Below are 18,006 nucleotides of genomic sequence, written 5' to 3' on the forward strand. Positions count from 1 at the left end.
TTAGAACAGAGAGAAGCGAATTCACCCCACAGGAGCAGACGCCAGGAAATAATCAACTTGAGGGCTGAAATCAACAAAATAGAAACCAGGAAAACAATACAAAAAATCAATGCAACAAAGAGTTGGTTTTTTGAGAAAATCAACAAGATTGATAAACCTTTATCCAAATTAACGAAAAAAGCAGAGACAGAACATGCAAATTAACAAAATCAGAAATGAAATGGGGAACATAACAACAGACACAGAGGAAATCCAGACAATTTTCAGGTCATACTTCGAAAATCTGTATTCCACAAAAATTGAAAATTCAAAGGAAATGGACAAGTTTCTGGATAACTATCACTTACCAAAATTAAATCAAGAACAGACAAACAACTTAAATAGACCTATAACCCGAAATGAAATAGAAGCAGTCATCGAAAGCCTTCCAACGAAAAAAAGTCCAGGGCCAGATGGATTCAGTGCAGAATTCTACCAGACATTCAAGGAAGAACTAATACCACTACTCCTCAAACTGTTCCACAAGATAGAAACAGAAGGTTTATTGCCAATCTCTTTTTATGAGGCCACAATAACTTTGGTACCCAAACCTCACAAAGACACAACTAAGAAAGAAAACTACAGACCAATATCCCTGATGAACATCGATGCAAAAATACTCAATAAAATAATGGCAAACCGAATTCAAAAATACATCAGAGAAATCATCCACCATGATCAAGTAGGCTTCATACCTGGATTGCAGGGATGGTTTAACATACGAAAATCTATCAACGTGATCCACCATATAAACAAACTGAAAAAGAAAAACCATATGATTATCTCCCTAGATGCAGAAAAAGCCTTCGATAAAATTCAACACCCTTTCATGATAAAGGTATTAGAGAGGTCAGGGATAACAGGAACATACCTAAACATAATAAGAGCAATATACAGCAAACCAACTGCCAACATCAAACTGAATGGAGAGAAACTTAAGCCAATTCCTCTAAAATCAGGAACAAGACAAGGCTGTCCTCTCTCTCCATATCTCTTCAATATCGTACTAGAAGTTCTAGCTAATGCTATAAGACAACAAAAGGAGATCAAGGGCATCCAAATTGGAAAGGAAGAAGTCAAACTGTCTCTATTTGCAGATGATATGATAGTTTACATAAGCGACCCAATAAACTCTACCAGGGAACTCCTACAGCTGATAAACACCTTCAGCAAACTAGCAGGATACAAGATAAACTCAAAAAAATCAGTAGCCCCATTTTTTTCAGACGACAAAGAGGCAGAGAAAGAAATCAGAGAAACATCACCCTTTACAATAGCCACAAGCAACATAAAGTATCTTGGTGTAACGCTTACCAAACAAGTAAAAGATCTATATAATAAGAACTTTGTGACTCTAAAGAAAGAAATTAAAGAAGATACCAGAAAATGGAAAGACCTCCCATGCTCTTGGATAGGTAGGATAAACATAGTAAAAATGGCAATCTTACCAAAAGCAATCTACAGATTCAATGCAATCCCCATTAAAATCCCACCACAATTCTTCACCGACCTTGAAAGGATAATAATTAACTTTATATGGAAAAACAAAAGACCCAGGATAGCCAAAACAACCCTATACAATAAAAGAACATCAGGAGGCATCACCATTCCTGACTTTAAGCTCTACTACAGAGCTATAGTTCTGAAAACAGCCTGGTATTGGCATAAAAATAGACAGGTAGACCAATGGAATCGAATTGAAAATCCTGATATTAATCCATGCACCTATGAACACCTGATTTTCGACAAAACAGCTAAAATGATACAATGGGGCAAAGACAGCATCTTCAACAAATGGTGCTGGCACAATTGGATGAGGGTGTGTAGAAGACTGCAGATAGACCCATGTCTGTCGCCATGCACAAAACTCAAGTCCAAATGGATCAAAGACCTCAACATCAATCCAGCCACATTGAACCTCTTAGAAGAGAAAGTAGGAGGTACCCTTGAACAAATTGGTATAGGAGACCGCTTCTTGAACATAACTCCAGGGGCACAGACACTGAAAGAAACAATTAATAAATGGGACCTCTTCAAACTTAGAAGCTTCTGTAAGGCAAAGGACACAGTTGACAAGACCAAACGGCAGCCCACTGACTGGGAAAAGATTTTCACTAATCCTATATCCGACAAAGGGCTGATCTCCAAAATATACAAAGAACTCAAGAAACTAGTCAACAAAACACCAAATAACCCTATTAAAAAATGGGGTACAGAACTGAAGAAAGAATTCTCAATGGAGGAAATCAAAAAGGCTGAAAGACACTTAAGAAAATGCTCCACATCCTTAGCTATCAGGGAAATGCAAATCAAAACAACTTTGAGATACCATCTTACCCCTGCCAGAATGGCTAAAATTAGAAACACCAGTGATGACTTATGTTGGAGAGGATGTGGAGAAAGTGGAACACTCCTCCACTGCTGGTGGGAGTGCAAACTCATACAGCCACTTTGGAGATCAGTATGGCGGTTCCTCAGGAAAATGGGAATTAGTTTACCACAGGACCCGGCAATCCCCCTCTTAGGCATATACCCAAAGGATTCACATCAATGCAACAAAGACATCTGTTCAACTATGTTCATAGCAGCACTATTTGTAATAGCAAGAACCTGGAAGCAACCTAGATGCCCTTCAATTGAAGAATGGTTAATGAAGATGTGGCACATCTACACAATGGAATACTACTCTGCAGAAAAAAAATAATGGTATCTTGAAATTCGCAGGCAAGTGGATGGCACTTGAAGAAACCATCCTGAATGAGGTAACCCAGTCACAAAAAGAGGAACACAGTATGTACTCACTCATATATGGATTTTAGACCTAGATCAAATGATCACCAGCCTATAATTCACATCACCAGAGGAACTAGGATACAAGTTGTATTCTAAGAGATTCATATAAAGTCCCTCACAGAACTGGGAAGGGACAAGTCCCCCAGACCTCAGGTATAGTGGGGGAGGACAGCTAATGGAGAGAGAAGTAGGAGAAAATGAGAGGGAGGAGAGGAAGGCATGTGTGACTAGGAGGATTGAGCCTGGTTAGGAATGGAAAATAGGAAAGAGAGAGAGAGACAGAGACAGAGAGAGAGAACATAAAAGAGGGAGCCAATATTGGTTTGAAGATAAAGTTGAACACAAAGAAAGGTCGAGGGAACTACAAGACTGCTCCCAACTAACAATCTCAGCTTCCGTGGAAAGGCTATCATAAATGCCCTTCCCGGAGAGTGAGATCAACAACTAACTTCTCCATGGAGTCCTCAACTAATGCCTGTTGAAAACAGGAGCAAACACCCATACATAAACACTGAGTCAAACTAGAACCCAGAAGCAGATGGAGAGGACAAGACCATGCGGTAGAAGTACATAGAGACAGCTTACCTGAACAAGGAGGAGCTAAGGGCCACTAGACTGATAGCTGGGAAGCCAACAGAGGTCTGACTCGGACTCCCCTGAATATGGGTCTCAGCCAGAAGGTCTGAGCAGTCTAAGAGACCTCAGACAGTGGAGCCAGGATGTATCCCTGGTGCACAAAAGGACTTTGCAAACATATCCCCCATGGAGGGATAACTGCCTTATTCTAGAGATAGGAGAGAAGCCCTAGTCCCTACTTCACAGGACCTGTCAGATCTACATGACCCCAACTGGATGGCATTCCCCTACATATTGTATTGTGGTGGGGGGTTGGGAGGGGAGGGTGTTTAGAGTGCATGGGGAGAGGGTAGAGAGGGCAAAAGGGAGGGGAAGGAGGGAGGGAGGGCTTGGGGGGAGGGAGGGAGGGAGGGAGAGGGAACTGGGATCGACATGTAAAATAATAATAATAAAAAAAAAAAAAAAAAAAAAACGCTTTGACTCCAAAATTTAAGTTGAAGAACAAGTTACTGGGGAAAAGTATTTCTATTTTTGTTTCCACAGAAAATGAAAAGATGTGGATTCCTTCCAGACTAATGTGGTTTGATCACACCAGACCGCCTGAAACAGAGTACAAGCTGATCCTACATTCCAAACAGCTGGACAAAACAGCCCTACAGACTACAGCTAGGATATCTGAATCTTCTTCGAATCCCCCAAGACAGCGCCCCTTACCAGCAGGAAGTAGTTTGGAAAGAACGACGCCCAAATTCCCAAATATTGTGTATAAATGTTTGTTTTCATTTAATTGGACTTTGTTATATAAAATTAAATAAAAAATACTCTATATGCAAAAAAAAAAAAAAAATTTTCAAAGAATAAAAAAAAAAAAAAAAAAAAAAAAACAAAAAAAAAAAAAAACAAAACAAAAAAACAATCAATGGCCCTTAATTTCCCTCAATATTAATGGTCTTAACTCACCTATAAAAAGACATAGGCTAACAGTATGGACATGAATACAGAACCATCCTTCTGCTGCATACAAGAAACACAGCTCAACTTCAAAAACAGATGTTACTTAAGAGTAATAAGTTGGGAAAAGATTTTCCAATCAAATGGACCCAAGAAACAAATTGGTGTAGCTAATATCCTAATATCTAACAAATTAGACTTCAAACTAAAATCAATCAAAAGAGATAAAGATCATTTTATATGCATCACAGGAAAAATCCATCAGGATGAAGTCTTAGTTCTGAACATCTATTCCCCAAATACAAAGGCACCCACATTCATAAAAGAAACATTACAAAAACTCAAATCTCACATAAAACCTCACACACTTATATAGTGGGAGACTTCAACACCCCACTCACACCACTGGATGGACCACCAGACAGAAACTTAACAAAGAAACAAAAAAGAACTAACAGAAGTTGTGACCCCCAATGGGTTTAACAGACATCTACAAAAAATTCCATCCAAACACAAAAGAATATACCTTATACATGGTCCCCAGGAGAAGGGGAAAGGGAAAAGATCTCCTGAGCAAATTGGGAGGGGAGGGAGGGAGTCAGGACAAAGAGAAGAGGTGAAAAGGAGGGGAGAGGAGGATAAGAGGGAACAGGAAGATTGAGTCAGGGGAAGAATAAAGGAGAGTAAGAAAAGAGGGAGCCATTATAGGTTTAAAGAGAAATCTGGCACTAGGGAAATGTCAGAGATCTACAAGGATGACCCCAACTAACAATCTAAGCAATAGTGGAGAGGCTACCTTAAATGCCCTTCCCTGATAATGAGATTGATGACTACCTTATATGCCATCCAAGAGCCTTCATCCAGTAGCTAATGGAAGTGGAAGCTGACACCCACAGCCAAACACTGAGCTGAACTCCTGGAATCCAGGTGCAAAGAGGGAGGAATGGTGAGCAAAGGGGCCAAGATCATCAGCCTGGAAAAACTCCTAGAAACAGCTGACCTGAACATGAGGGAGCTCATGGGCCCCAGACTGATAGCTGGGAAACCAGCATTGGACACAGGCAGACCACTTGAGCATGGGTCTCAGTTAGGAGGCATGGATAGTCTATGGAGCCTCTGACAGTGAGTGGATCAGTATTTATCCCTAGTATACTAATGGACTTTGGGAGCCTATTCCACATAGAGGAAAAATCCCTCAGCCTAGAAACATGAGGGAGGGCCTAAACCCTGCTCCAAATGATATGGCAGACTTTGAAGATCTCCCATGGAAGGCCTCACCCTCCCTGGGAAGCAAAAAAAAGGTGTGAAAGGGGGTAGGTTGGGGGCAGGGGAGGAGGAGAAGGAGAGAGAACTGGAATTAACTTGTAAAAAAAAAGCTTGTTTCTAGTTTAAATTTAAAAAAAAAAAAAAGTAAATGAAGCCAGGTGTAGTGTATGCCTCTAATTCTGGCTCCACGGAATCCTGAGGTGGGTAGATCTCTGCATATTGGAGCCCATTCTGGTCTACATAGCAAATTCCAGGGCAGCAAGGGCCACATACAGAGATTCTGTCTCAAAACAAAACAAAACAAAAAACAAAAAACAAAAAAACAAAACCATACACACACGTGTTTGTATGTATAATAAATGTCATTTAAAGAATTTTAAATACTTTTTCATAACTGTATTTTTGGGATTTTTAAACTTCAGGAATTTCCAATACCTTTCAGTGTCAGCATTTGTGATTACAGCATTTTGGTGTTTGGGGGTCTTATAATTCAAATCTAGACTCAAAGTTTTGATACATACTCCCTATTGTCATCAGTGAAAGTATTCTTTTGAAAACAAAAGCAAAAACAAGATCTAGCATCACAGTGAAGTTATAATCACAGCTTTATACATCCATTTCTGGTTTAACTTTTTTTTTTAAGTAGTAACTCTTTTGTCATCACAAAATAATTTATTTTAGAATAATTTTAGATAAATGAGTCACCCAGAAGTTTTTTTTTTCCCCCATTTTGTAGTGGTTATGCCATTTTGTAGTGGTAATATGCAGGAATGACAAAGGACAGATAGTGAACTTTATAGGATTGCTATAAGTAACAGTATGAGATTACCATAAGTGAGGATATACAAGGGTTTTCCATTTGTGTCCATGGTAGTCAGGCAGGGGGCCTTTGGTGAGATGGTTCCCCATCGCTGTAGTGCTGCTTCTAAAGAGGGTGGCCAGTTCGTGACCACTCCCAACTGCTCCCCTCTTGTAGCCAGCATCTGGGCACCTTCTGGCTTTGGCTGATTTGGATCTGGTTGTTGAACTAAATACATTTAAAAATACAAGATTTTCAAGAAAAATGCATCCATGTTAGCATAATATTTTTAAAGTTTATAAAAAATCTAAGAGATTTGTATTTAAGGCATAAATGTATCAGCTGACAGTAAACATGCTTTTCTAGAATTAAAATCATTACAGATGTAACAAAAGAATTGAGCTCTTACAATTTCCAAAGCAACACAGAATGGAGAATTTAGGTGGGTGTGAGAACATTTGTAGATAACAGACAAAACTGAACCATATGCCTAGAGTCTCACATTTAAATGCATGGGTTTGAAGTTCTACTTATTAGCATACAGTATTCAAGACTACAAAAGGCTCAGTTCTTACATTATATTTTTCCCTTCAAAGATGAAATATAGGCAGAAATCATCTACCATCTGTATAACAAAAGCACGGTGAAAGTACTTGAGTGAATAAAACTAAAATAAATGCCTCACTGAAAACACTGTGTTCTTCTTTTAGTTTAGATAGGTCTTAGCTAGTAGTGGTGCTGCAAGCTTTTGATCCCAGCACTCAGGAGACAGAGGCAGGTGAATCTCTGTGAGTTGAAGGTCATCCTGGTTTACAGAGAGATCCATGATAGTCAGGGCTACACAGAGAAACCATGTCTCGAGAAAAACAAAAAGTTTAGATAGGTGTGAAAGAAAGATATGTAGAAAGAAATTCTCTCTCAGAAATTGAGTGATTGCCTCCACCTGCTATCTGGAAAATCAACTAAGCCTTCTATAAATTTTATTTTTCAATTTTCAGGTGCATGAAAGTGTAGTATGGATATATATGTGCCTCTGTGTATGTGTGTGTGTGTGTGTGTGTGTGTGGTCCCATGTGTACATGAGTATGAATGTGTAGGTTGAAGTTTGATGTTAGGAACTGTCCTCCATAATTCTTCTACCTTATTCATTAAGGTAGCCCAGCCTCACAATCAAGCCCAGCACTCAAGGTTGAGGCTAGTCTCATTCATCAACTTGACCTAGTGATCTCGTCTATACTTTTCAAGATTGCATTTAACATGGGTTCTGAAATCCTACCTTCACACTTGCACTAAAATGCTTTATCCCATCAGTCATCTGTCTCACCATCATTCAGCTGAGTCTTAACTTCAGTTAACAGATAACAAGAAGCTTGGGTTTGATCCAACATACTAATCATTTTGTTTCAATTTTAAGTTATCTAGTTGCAGACTCCCATTCATCATAGGTGAGATGGAGGGCAGAGTTCCCACCATACTCCAGCAATCTTATTATAAGCTTGTGTAGAAAGTACCCTTTGGCTTTGAGCCAAGGATCTCTATAGTTTCATTTTGCTTTGCTATCACAGCATTGAGTCCTTATAAAGAGGCCTAAATCACATAACAGAGTCACATTCCACTAAAGGGGGGGGGAACAGATGGCTTCAAAGCTCTAAAATGCTAGCCACTTGGTGTACTGTTACCATATTCATTGGAAGCAGCAACCTGCATTCTGACTTAGAGTGCTATTGTCAAGAAAAGGCAAGATTATCACTTTTTTAAAATTATATTTTACTTTACATGTCAATCCCAGTTCCCTCCCTCTTACCCTTTCTGCCCCCTCACATGCACCCAGACCACCCTCCCCTCCCATCCCCCAACCCCAATTCCACCTGTAGGGCAATGCCATCCAGGTGGGGTCATGTAAATCTGTCAAGTCATTTGAAGTAGGGACTAGGACTTCTCTTCTGTCTCTAGGTTAAGGTAGTATCCCTCCATAGGGGATGTGTCCACAAGGTCATTTTGTGCACCAGGAATACATCCTGGTTCCACTGTCTGAGATCCCTTAGACTGCTCAGTCCTTCTAGCTGAGACCTATATTCAGGGGGGCCTGAGTCAGTCCCATGCTGGCTTCCCAGCTATCAGTCTGGGGACCCGTTAGCTCCTCCTTGTTCAGGTCAGCTGTCTCTATGTGTTTCTGCAACCTGGTCTTGTCCTCTTCCTCTGCATCTGGATTCTAGTTTGACTCAATGTTTAGTTATGGGTGTTTGCTTCTGTTTCCAACAGGTACTAGATAAGGGCTCCATGGTGGTGGATAAGTTAGTTGTTGATCTCACTATCCAGGAAGGGCATATATGGTAGCCTTTGAACTCAAATTGTTAGTTGGTGGCAGTCTTGTAGGTCTCTAGACTTTCCTTTAGGTTCAGTTTTCTCTTCATACCAATAATGGCTCCCTCTTTTATGTTTGTTCTCTCTCTCTCTCTCTCTCTCTCTCTCTCTCTCTCTCTCTCTCTGTCTGTCTGTCTCTCTCTATCTATCTCTCTCTCTGTCTCTCTCGTCTTCCCTGACTCAATCTTCCTAGTCACACCTCTCCTCCCCTTCTCTTTCTCCTACTTCTCTCTCCATTCACTGCCCCCCCCACTGCCCATGTGCTCTGGGGGACTTGTCCCTTCCCCCTTCTGTGAGGGTCTTTAAATGAATCTCTTAGAATACACCTTGTATCCTAGTTCCTCTGGTGTTGTGAATTATAGGCTGGTATCATTCTAAACAAAATAAAGGCATTTTGCAGAAAATGTAGTATTGTACCATGGAACTATAGGATCTCATAAAAGAAGAGGTAAAAACATTACCTTCTAACAATTCCTCAAAGTCATCAACAAAGAATTCCCGTAATGGGGGTCGCTTCGGTCGTTTAAGGGTATTGACAAGCTGCTGAATTTTTGCAGATACCCTGCTACTTACTGGTACACCTAATGAAAAAGAAAAAAGAAAAAAAAAAAATGGGAATCAGAGTGAAAATGAACAAACACTGGAGGAAACATGGTAACTTGCAAAAAAATTTCCCCAAACAATAGTGTTTTTGTTTCCTGTAGTGGACACAGCATAAGGCCTTATACATGCCAGACAACGTATCTAAGCAATGACATATACCTCCATTACTTCAAAATCATTTTAATCTTAAATGTACTTTCAGATTAAAAAAAAATTATAGCACTGACAACATGGAAAAATTGCCACAATTCTCAACATCTAAATATAGTATCTTCTCAACTAATCCCAAACAATTTGTTTCAGATGAATCCAAGACCAGTGGTTTTGAAGCTTAGGTGAGAATGTTAGTACTAGCTGTGGGTGTGATTCTGAGTTGATGGTGTACACAATGAGAAGCGCTGGACTACATAATACAGGAGCCAGAATTTACCTAATTCCAGAACTTGACAGATTTTAAAGATAATGTAAGTTCTTAAATAATGGCAAGAATAATATCTATGATCATTTTCAATAATGGGTATGTCAGAGAATTAAAGCCAACTTGGTAGAATAAAAGGACAGCCAATTCTGTAAGAAATGTAATTGCTACAGTTTTTATTAAATTGATCTTTATGAATAAGTAGTATTAGGGCTTCAACCATGCTGAGGACAGTATGCCATTTGTTAAAGATATGGCTAGTATTAGGTATTTAATTGTGAACCACCCCAGTCATCATAACAACATCAACAAACACTGTCAGGTACATTGACTGTGGCGTGTTGATACTGTTCAATTTTTTCATAAAGAAGTAAGTAATTTTACTGATAGATTCTAATCTAACTTTTATGACCGGTGCAGGAATATAACACAATTCAACTAGAATACAGAGAAAGTTCATATCTGTGGTTTGCTGATTGGTATTCCATACTTGGAACTATTAATGTTACTATAATACACCAAGATTAGAAATTTGGAAACTAGGGAAACCCTTTTATTCTGTAAGTTATCAAAGCAGTGATCATTTATTTCCAATTTTAATAAAAAAAAAAAAGGTACCTCCTTCTTCCAAAATCTAAGGCTACAACACCTCTATAAATCACTTTGTTTTCCCATTTAACTTCATGTTGCTCTTTGAAATAAGCATTCACAGTCTTAACACTTATACTGTAAATTCTTAGATTCTAATGACTCATCCAACATTAGTTATCAGCATCTAATTAAATCTTTATCTTCTCATGGCTAAATTACTGCAATATCTACATTGTTTTTAATAAGGATAAATCCTTAGACAATGTGGAAATGATTTACATTTTTCAAAGTTAGGTCACCTAGAAAAGTTCCAAAGGAACATGATAAGCAGGACTGAAGGAACCAAGGAGTATCTAGAAGCAGCACCTTCACTCAAAAGAGTAATACTAATCATAGTAAAGACAGCAGTAGAGCATTCACATTGGAGGAAGCACCTCACTGTATGACATACCATCCCCAGTCTCCATGAGCTCAGCATTGCCATACTTTGGTGCTGTCCGGGATGTGGTAGAGCCCTGTGGCCTTTCTACTTGTATTGAGTGTTCTGAGGTGTATGTGGTTACATCAGGAGGTGCAGAATGATTTTCTGTAAAGAAGCACAGAAGACAATTTTCTCATGAACATGGTTATTCCAAAGGCTAAGCAATAGGGCCTCAAAAATGTCTAGAAAATACTCTATAAAAAGATACTTTGACCAAACATGGTGACACAAGCCTGTATTCCTAATATTTGGAAGCATATGCAATGAAGTCCATTATCATCACAGCAAGAATAGGGCAGGAGGCAAGGCAGGAATAGTGCTAGAGAAGTAGTTGAGAGCTACATCATGATCTGCAGGCAGGAGAGGCTGCCTGGGCCCAGCATGAGCTTTTGAAACCTTACCTCCTATTCTAGTGACTCACTCCCCCCAAAAAAGGCCACACCTCCCAATCCTTCTAATATTTATTTTTTTGGAGGGGGGAGTTGAGACAGAATTTCTCTGTATTACTTTGGAACTTGATCTGTAGACCATGCTGGCCTGGAACTCACAAAGATCCACCTGCCTCTGCCTCCCGAGTGCACCAACAATGCCTGGCTCCTTCTTATCTTTTTAAACACTGTCCATTTCAACCTTACAGTAAAATTCTGGTTCATATAAGCTTTCATCAATAAAATCACAAAAACATCACAGAGGGCATGCTGTAAAAAGCACAAAAATTTGGGGTTGAAGAGATGGCTCAGCAGAGATAAAGCACCAGCTGCTCTTTCAGAAAACCAGAAGCTGAATCCCCAATGACACCTCACAACTGTCTGTAACTCCAGTTCCAGGGGATCCTACAGCTTCACACAGACATACATGTAGACAAAACACCAATGCATATAAAATTAATTTAAAAAAAAAAAAACACACTTCTACTGACAGAGAACTAAAACAAGAGGGCCAGGGCAATCCTATTGGGACCTAAGTCACAAATGTGTACTTCAGGCAACAAGAATTTTAAGGGTTCTGCACATGTTCATGAATGATAGAAAACTCTCCACTATTTGCGGAGGGGCACTAATTACCTCCAGAGTGGAATGTGAACAGGATGAAGGCTTAGCATATTTTTTGGAGGCAAGAAGTATAATTTGGATTTTAACAACTTAATGTAAAATGTGTTTTGAAAGATCACACCATGAAATTATTTCTAGCAAAAAGTGACAATCCCAAATCCATGTTTTAACCATCCTGATGGGACATGGAGGATTAGGCACATAACATGGGCCACCACTGACAGTTTCCATTCAGCCTTGTATTATCTTAGAGAAGATTCATATTTTTCAGTTTGCTTTTGGAGTAAAGTTTAAAATTCTAAAATGTGGATCAAAAAACTATGAGTAGCTGTTTACCAGGCACCTGACTTTAGAAATATTAGCATATAGATGTGTCTTTGTATTTGTAGCTTATTTTGTGATAAAGGTACCATGTTCAATAGCTGCAGCAGTAAAATATTTAATTATCTATCCATTTATAGGAAAAATTTGTTGATCTGCTCTAAAATTATAATATTCTAACTGCAATACCACCCAAGTTGAGAGGGATGGGACATTAGGGAGATACTAGCCCTTAATACGCAGGCTGTGGCAACATCACCAATTTTGGTATATATGTGCTATATTAGGGCAACATATGTTTTAAAAGCTTAAATACTTAGGACGATTACAGATAAATAAACAAGGGTAATTTATAATAGTGGCTATTCAAACTGAATAAATTTCCCTAATAAAACAGACTCCACAATCAAAACATCCAACTGCCAGGCTCTTGCTTATTATGTAATAACTAATACATCTCTGGGATAAATAAAGATTTTTATAAATTCATTCTGTTAGTTTTTTCATTTATTTGTTTACATTCACACATACTAGTTATCTACTTATGTGGAAGTGCACATATGTGGGGACAGAAGTTGACATTGTTGATCTAACCTTATTTTTTGGGGACAGGGTCTGTGATATCTACTTTTAGTTGTAAAATTGATTACACCTGAAATTAACAAAAACCCAAGTGGCTGGATACATCTGTGAAGGATTTTTCTTAATCAAATAATTTGAAATGGGAAGAGTCACTGCTTTTAATCCAAACCTTTTCAGGAGGGCAGATTCGCCTTTAATCTGGGCATTATGGTCTGGTGACAGGCCTATGTAAAGGAGATAGAAGAAGGAAGTTTTTGCTCTTTGCCTGGTTGCTCTCAATCTCACTAGCAAATTCATACCTTCATGAGTCTATTTCTTCAAGATTACAATGTATAAACACAAACTGAACAACTACTGGATTCTTAGACTTTCAAGTTGTTAGACAGTCATTGTTGGACTAGCTGAACCACATGTAAGTAATTCGAATAAATCTAACACACACACACACACACACACACACACACACACACTTATTTTCATTCTATAAATTCTGTTCTTCTAGAGAACATTGAATAATACAGGGTCTCTTGTAGAACCAGAAACTCATCAGTTGTCCACACTAGCTCCAAGAATCTATAGCTGACTCACTGGGACAGGAATTACAGGCAAGGGTTACCAGATCCAGCTTTTTAGATGGTGCTGGAGATTCAAACTCAGGTCCTGGTGCTTGCATAGCCAGCCCATACCAACTGAAAGATCACCCCAGCTCAACTTCATATCTTCTTAGCAGGGATGGATACAAGAATTCTTATGAGAATTCTAAAACATTCTGGGAAAAATCAATTACTTTTATAAAGACTGGATTAATAAAAATACACTCTCAATATACTCTGACAATGTTGTCAGATAAAGACATTATCAAAAGATTACAGAGGCTTAAAACTAAAATAAGTTCATGTGAAAGTCTAATTTCATATATATATATGAATATATATATATATATATTCTGCATTGTCTTTAGTTCTTACTCTATGACTGTATTAATACAGTATGTGTCCAATTTCCCTAGTTATGTTATCTAAGTAATTCCTATAATTTACTCAACATTTTTTCAAATATAAATCTTGGAGTTTAAAATAATTCAAGTAATTATACTGTCTAGTCTAAGTTACATTTCTCAAGTTTTCGTTTTGAGCATTAAACCCCTCATTTCTAACTAAGGTTGTTTAATTTTTAACTTTATTTTTGTGGTATTTAGGATTGAAACAAAGCCACAAGAAGCAAACACTGAGCTACAATGCTCAGCCTTAAGGCACTTAATAAGTATGTTCCAATAATTACCATGAGTGATCCAGAGTCATTCTAGGGCTAGCAAGTGCCTCAAAGGTACACAGTTTTGCTAGTATGCACAAGGATCTAGGTTTTGATGTTTGGTAAACAGGTTACCCTGGTTATAGTGATATGGAAAAAATACACAAGTCAGCCAAAGGCACACAATATTCTGCCAGTAATGTAGGAAGTCAGAACATAAGGTCTGACTCCTTGTACTAGCAGTCTACACAGTCTCAAAATTTAGCACTGTCAAGTTTGAGGTTTTGCTGTCAGGGTCCTTGGTTACAGATTAACAAGTATATCTTGTAATATACACAACAAGCACTATAGGAGAAAGTAAAATTGATAGCCCAGAATAGAATTTTTCATCCTCTAGTAAGCCATCCTGGCTCACCAAAATACATGGGAGATGTCTTAGGTGTGTGCCCAAGGAAATTTGCAGAAAAAAAAAATACAGAAAGGCTTGAGGTTTTGCTTTAACCAAGAAGCAAAAGAATGCCCATTTTGAGAGAGACTATGTGGTTGTTATCTCTTGGCTTTCCTCATTAATGTGCAAAAGAAGTCTCTATAGACTCCACATGATGCAACTTGCCCAAAGGGATCAAACATGATTTTGGAGTTTATTTGTTTTCAGCTTTGCCAAACGTGCATGCATGTATATGCAGGCACACACTCATGCTATTTTCTTTTTCCCAAGATTTTGATGATCTCAGCAAAAGGTCAAGTGCTGACAACTTTGACTCTCCACCTCTCCCCTTGGCTGCCTTTGTCTCTGGAATAAAGTATTTTCAATTCTCATCAGGTTTCATTGTTTTGTCTTTTGGGGGGGGGGGGGGGAAAGCCAATGCCTACAGATAAATTCCAGATATTCTAGGAACTTAGCCTTGTGCCAAATAAGAAATTACTGAAATGTCACACACTCAGGAGTTATATTTAAGACACACTGAGCCTTGGTTGTATATGAGTAATGCAACCTTTTATAGTTTGGATAAATTTAATTCTGCATGCTATAATTTCCTCCAGTATTCAAAGTGTAAACTCACAAGGGGAAAGCCAAAGGCAGGGATTAATCTGTTCAGAAATATTTGGTCCTCTTAGAAAGATTCTGACAACCTTCTTAAAAGAACAAAATCAGAGAACTTCCATGTTCAAGTTGGTGGGTATACTGTCTGTCTGCTCAGGTACCATGGACAGCTGACAGCTTCAGCAGCCATTCTAAGCTGCAATAAGCAAAGAATGACTTGTGTTATCTAAATATATTTAATGGTGACATTTATATGCAATGTTTAATTTTCTGATATTTTAAATGTAAGTTATCTGGTAACACTGACTAGTAATTTTCTTCAAAATGTATTAAGCTTAAGTAACTGCTTCAAAAACTTGTTCAGATGTTCCTGTATTCTCCTTTTTACTTGCAACAGTTCAGAAAGTAAAAAGGGCAAGAAACTATGGTTCCCATTTTTTTTCCCCTTCACTGAAAATGTGACTTCAAGATCCCAGTGGTTGTTAATGACAGAACTCAAAGCAGATGCTGTTCTTCAGGCAATGAACCAAACAAACTTACTTGAATATAAAAAAGGGCAATGCTTTTAACTTTGTTCACTGAGTTCAAATGGGATGAAGCTTAAAACATCAGTTTGAAATGACTTTAACTGCCCATCAATTAGTTAAAGATCCACATTCTGGGTATCTGAGCTGACTTTGCCATGTTTAACTCATTTATTCCACTTCCTGTTTCCTGATGTGGAAAGGTATTCCTACAGTATTGCAGGTGTGACTTGGGAGAACTACATCTATATCTCACTCAACCTCTAGGTATATATATGACCGTATAATATGCAACTGCCTCTAAGTACCTGGCTATTTCTCTACCTGGTGGCTACATGACAGATAGAACATATTGGATCATATCCAAACAATTTACCTTCTGAAAACCTCTTACCATTGACCTGTTTGAGCTCTTAATCCACAGAAAACAATGGATGAGAACAGAGATCTAGATGTCTCACTTCACACCTAAGAATGAGGACTAGACTGGGACATAGTAAATAATATGCACATGGGCAGGAATGATATCATCCCCACATTTCATAGAACCAATTACTCATCTAGCACATGTTTCCTCTAATCGCTTACTTCTTTTCTTAAACTATTTTCAGATGCCCCGTGGTCATGTTTCTGACCATGTGGGTTTAATTTTTTTACTTTTCATTATGTATATGAATGTGGGGGATGGGTATATATGAGTGTAGCTGCCTGTGGAGGACAAGAGAGGCAGCTAGATTCCCTGGAGTTTAAGTTACAGGGAGCTGTGAATAGTCCAATGTTTGTGCTTCAAACAAACCTCAGGTCCTCTGCAAGAACAGTATGTGCTCTTAACTGCTGGGCCACCTTTCTAGCCCACCTTCTACTTTTTCTAATCTATACAGCCTTCTTCATTCTAGAGCCCACATAAAGAATAATAGTATAAAGTATCTAAACAATGTGAATGCCTTTGGCAGAAATCATTAAGTCCATCAAGTTCTTCAAATGACACTCTCCAAGTAATAGCAACTGTACGTTATAATCTCTTGTCTATACCAGCACCACAAAACTTCACTGAGTAGTGTATTTAGCATAAAACACAAACATATAAGTTGATATGGCTGCAAGCTTTCCTAATGAATAAGAACACATTGAAAACTAACACAAAGCTGGAAGAATTCCTGTAACAAAAGACTGAGGTATTGAATAAACATAACAATAGTTTTAGAAATGTTTAGTCCAAAGCAGTAACCCAGGTGTCCATCAGATTCTATAACCAGAGCATTCCTGGAGAACAAACCAATATTCAGTGCTAGCTCAGATAATTCCAAGAGCAAACCAGACACCAAAAAAAGGCAAAGGTATCCATCCCTCCAGGCTATGTACATCTTACTCACCTATGTGTGTCTGGGCCATGACGTCTGCCAGCCGGTGTGCTGCCCCACTGCCCCCACTCTGAGTGGAGGAAGAGGAGGTGGTTGATGTAGTAGAGCCATGGATGGCCTGGCTAATCCAATGCTCCATGTTGATGCTGCCCTGGCTAGAGGTTGGGGTTCCCTGGGAATCACCCTGCACTGAGCCTTCATCTTCTGAACCGGACGAGGTATCTGTTTTCAAGAAGAGATTTGATTTGTTAAATAGTGCTGCAAAGATGATCCTCAACCTCACTGCTTTTCCACACACTGCCAAAAGATACACCTCAGATCAGATAATAACTTCCCAGTGACTTTTGATGAAGGGTTAGTAAGTCTGTGGACCAAATCATGCCTACTGCATGTTTTGTAAACTTTTACTAGAACACAGCACTTCCATCCACTGACACACGAAAATGCCTGCTTTTATGCCACAACAGTAGAGTTGAAGAGCTGTTAAAGCCTACAGAAGCTAAATTACTGTCTCACATTCCACAGGCAAAGCCTAGTGATTCCTGTTTTGGGTCACCATCTGAATTGATTGACAAAGGTCGATATAATAATGTAGGATATTAGTATTGTAAAAATTTAAGGATATGTGTGTGTATATACGTACACATCTTTCTAGCAGAAGAAAGATCTATATAATTTCAATTATACTTAAAAGGTATAATATTTTCTATATGGGTAAATAATTGAGTAAAATTTTATGTTTTTGAGTAATCATAGTTGAGTCTTCATGAAAATCTAAAATACTGACTAATATAGGTATACATGTAACAATGTTAAAATTTCCCTCCCAAGTTAAACTCATATGCTATTTTTGAAGTATGGTTCATGAAGTTCTTACCTCCTGGGCATATACCTGAAGGACTCTATGTCAACACACTACAGATACTTGTATGTGCTTGCTTATTGAAGCAGAAGTCACAATAGCCAATTATAGAACCAACTTATATGCC

General features: G+C 38.5%; 1 protein-coding gene across 1 annotated transcript in view; it reads right to left on the reverse strand.

Moving 5' to 3' along the window:
- Window positions 1–18,006, reverse strand: part of LOC127226979 (disco-interacting protein 2 homolog C-like) — a gene marked incomplete at both ends in the record, with an annotated part of 134,876 nt that overhangs the window by 85,216 nt on the left and 31,654 nt on the right. The window contains 4 exon segments of the mRNA XM_051191183.1: window positions 6,455–6,652; window positions 9,250–9,369; window positions 10,852–10,986; window positions 17,030–17,239. Coding sequence (XP_051047140.1) covers window positions 6,455–6,652; window positions 9,250–9,369; window positions 10,852–10,986; window positions 17,030–17,239 — 663 coding nt within the window.

This window comes from Phodopus roborovskii, unplaced genomic scaffold, assembly GCF_943737965.1.
Source record: "Phodopus roborovskii unplaced genomic scaffold, PHOROB, whole genome shotgun sequence".
NCBI classification, from domain to species: domain Eukaryota; kingdom Metazoa; phylum Chordata; class Mammalia; order Rodentia; family Cricetidae; genus Phodopus; species Phodopus roborovskii.